Here is a 3,321-nt window from a genome sequence, read left to right as displayed (position 1 = left end):
GGCTTCTGCATCTTTGGTCTCTTTAGATTCTCACTACCACCGCAATCACTCACAGGGGTCCCTAATCCCCAGGCTGTGGACCGGCACCGGTTGGTGGCCTGTTAGGACCGTGGCCGCACAGCAGGAGGTGAGTGGCGGGCTAGCGAGTCAAGCTTCATCTGCCACTCCCCATCACTCCCCATCGCTCGAATTACCGCCTGACCCCGTCCACCCCACCACTCCTTGGAAAAATTGTCTTCCACGAAACCGGTCCCTGGTGCCAAAAATGTTGGGGGACCTCTTCTCTAAGAGATCGCTATGAATATCCTCAAATTTACAAAGTGGGGAAACTGAGGTTCAGAAGGAGATGTGACTTCCACAAAAATACACGGGAAACTGTGGGGTTAAATTCATTGGTCCGCAAACTCCACTCTCAAAGACTCCACCCTGAAGTGGGGTTCTCAGGCCTGCTAGGCGTTGGAGGCCTTTGCACGATGGACTTCCCCGGCGCAGCACTGTGTGCAAGGTGGAGGCAAGCCCCAAGCAGACGGACTTTTCTTCCCAGCTGAAGAGACATCTTGGCCTAGACCCGCACCGGACACCCCGCTGAGGAAGCGCGCAGGTTGAATTGCACAAGAGTTGGCTTCCCTCCCTCCAGGCTGGGACAGGACCTGAGTTTGGAGAGATTGGCACGAAGTTTTAGCAGCAATCATCAACTCCTATAGAGATGCAGCTGGGTTTCCAAGCTACCAGAGACGGGCTGGGCCCGCGACCCTCTGACTGACTCCGGGGGCAGGAACTGGCCAAGTGACACAACCGCCACGTTCAGTCTCAGGTTTCCCCACTTGGACTCTCTGAGTCTTGTTCCTCGCTTCTCTGCCTCTGACTCTAGCGTTCTGCTCTCTGAATGTCTCAGCCTCTTGGGTTTACCGCTCACCATCTCACTATCTCAGCTTTGAGTGTGTCTCTGCCTTACTGCTATGTGTCTCTTTGCAAATCTCTCCCGATCTGATTTCTACCCTTATCCTGCTCCTTGGTCCCCCACAAATCAGCGGACTGAGGGGACCCCAAAGTCAGCTCAAAGGTGAGCGCGCGGCCAGTGTTCCCCGCGGACACACGAGGAGGCCGGTGTTGGAGACATTTGGAGAGTGTGCCCGGGAGCCAAGTGCTGCCGCGTTGGGCTGCCAGCCTCTGCTTGTCTCTCTGCCTGGGGAGGGGCCGGAGTGCGCGCGCGGAAGCGTCAAGGGGTAGGGGGCTGGCCAGTCTCTGGTCCCTACTGCCACCCAGGGGATCCCAAGCTCCTCCCCGCTCTATTCCTATTGGCCTCGGGCGCCCCCGCCCCTAGCCGCCGGCTGGGGCTCTGGGGCCCTTAGGCTACCACGGGATAAATAGCCCCGGGAGCCTGGCTTGAAGGTAGGGGTGGGGAAGTCCCAGGGCGCTGCCACTGCTCTCCTCGCCGTCCGTCGGTCAGGCGGGACAGGACAGGGCAGGGTGGGGGACAGCTGGGTGTACATTCAGACCCTCAGTACTTTGCTATCGCACTGCCGGTGCTCCGGAACCGCAGAAAGTTTCTGGCAACCCCTGCCGCCGGGATTGGGCAAAGCCAGGACTGCGCCGCCCCCCGCCGGGATATGGAGCTACTTTCGCCGCCGATCCGCGACGTAGACTTGACGGGCCCCGACGGCTCTCTCTGCAACTTTGCAACAGCGGACGACTTCTATGATGACCCGTGTTTCGACTCCCCGGACCTGCGCTTCTTCGAGGACCTGGATCCGCGCCTCGTGCACGTGGGCGCGCTCCTGAAGCCCGAGGAACACTCGCACTTCCCTGCGGCCGCGCACCCGGTGCCGGGCGCGCGCGAGGATGAGCATGTGCGCGCGCCCAGCGGGCACCACCAGGCGGGCCGCTGTCTACTGTGGGCCTGCAAGGCGTGCAAACGCAAGACCACTAACGCGGACCGCCGCAAGGCCGCTACAATGCGCGAGCGGCGCCGCCTGAGCAAAGTCAACGAGGCCTTCGAGACGCTCAAGCGCTGCACGTCTAGCAACCCAAACCAGCGGCTGCCCAAGGTGGAGATCCTGCGCAACGCCATCCGCTATATCGAAGGTCTGCAGGCGCTGCTTCGCGACCAGGACGCTGCGCCCCCTGGTGCTGCCGCTGCCTTTTACGCGCCTGGCCCTTTGCCCCCAGGCCGCGGCGGCGAGCACTACAGCGGCGACTCGGACGCGTCCAGTCCGCGCTCCAATTGCTCCGACGGCATGGTAAGGCCAGGACGCTGGGCTAGAGAAGTGAGCGCAGCTCTTGGTATATCAGGAATGTGTTTCCGAGGGCGGTTAGCGGACCCTCTGGTGTGAGGGTTGGGCGGGGAACCTTCCCGGGAGTGGACCCCCGGTGCCCCAGGCAGCTGTCACTGGGGTGGCCTAGTGCTTTGGGGGGTGCACGGGACGGATGCGATCCACCTGACTGGGGGCGCTATTAGAACACTGCTGGGCCGACACGAAGATTGTGTCGTTTTCTCCGCTTATCCCATGCAGATTTGTGCTCCTAGGTGACTGTCTGCCCTCTATTTGGCCCGGCATGCTGCAGACAGCTCCTGCCCACACTTACTCCCCAAACCGGCCAGATCCGGGCCCGGAACTCTCGTGGCTGAGACTTAGGGAGTTGGAGAGGGGGCGGCTGCAGGGAGTGATGCTCCGGCCCCGCGCGGTTCCCGGGCCTGACTCGGTAGCCCTTGCCGTTTGCAGATGGACTACAGCGGCCCCCCGAGAGGTGCCCGGCGGCGGAACTGCTACGAAGGCACCTACTACAGCGAGGCGCCCAACGGTGCGTATTCGCGCCTCCTTCCCACATTCCCTTTTGAGCTGCCCTGGCTTCTCTTTACCTAGGACCTCCTCGCCTCCATCCTGGGAGATGGTACAGGGAATGAAATACTAAGCATGTACTTCCCTCCTTTTTCACCCTGAAATTTCGCGGGATCCTCCCGAATCTGGCCCGTCCTCAGTTTCCTGTCTGCCCCAAAGCACTGAGCCCAGAGGTGGGAGACTTGTCTGCGGCTCCACCTCTGCATACTAATCTACCCCTCCCCGCGCAGAACCCCGGCCCGGGAAGAGTGCTGCGGTGTCGAGCCTCGACTGCCTGTCCAGCATCGTGGAGCGCATCTCCACCGAGAGCCCCGCCGCGCCCGCTCTTCTGCTGGCCGACGCGCCGCCGGCGTCGTCTCCAGGCCCGCAAGAGGCGGCCGCCGGGAGCGAGGTCGAGCGCGGCAGCCCCACCCCTTCCCCCGACACTGCCCCCCAGTGCCCAGCGGGCGCGAACCCCAACCCGATCTACCAGGTGCTCTGA

At 62.3% G+C, this 3,321-nt stretch overlaps 1 protein-coding gene across 1 annotated transcript; it reads left to right on the top strand.

The window, feature by feature from the left end:
* Window positions 1-1,610: 1,610 nt before the first annotated feature.
* Window positions 1,611-3,321, top strand: MYOD1 (myogenic differentiation 1; the record flags this gene model as incomplete). The annotated part of the gene is made up of 3 exons (XM_081239379.1): window positions 1,611-2,240; window positions 2,724-2,802; window positions 3,071-3,321. The coding sequence occupies 3 exons, from the start codon at window positions 1,611-1,613 to the stop codon at window positions 3,319-3,321; spliced, it is 960 nt and encodes a 319-aa protein (XP_081095505.1).

Source organism: Mesoplodon bidens, assembly GCF_964165515.1.
Source record: "Mesoplodon bidens genome assembly, chromosome: 7".
In the NCBI taxonomy this organism is placed as follows: domain Eukaryota; kingdom Metazoa; phylum Chordata; class Mammalia; order Artiodactyla; family Ziphiidae; genus Mesoplodon; species Mesoplodon bidens.
Note: the sequence above shows the minus strand (reverse complement) of the source record. Positions and strands in the feature narration are given on the sequence as shown.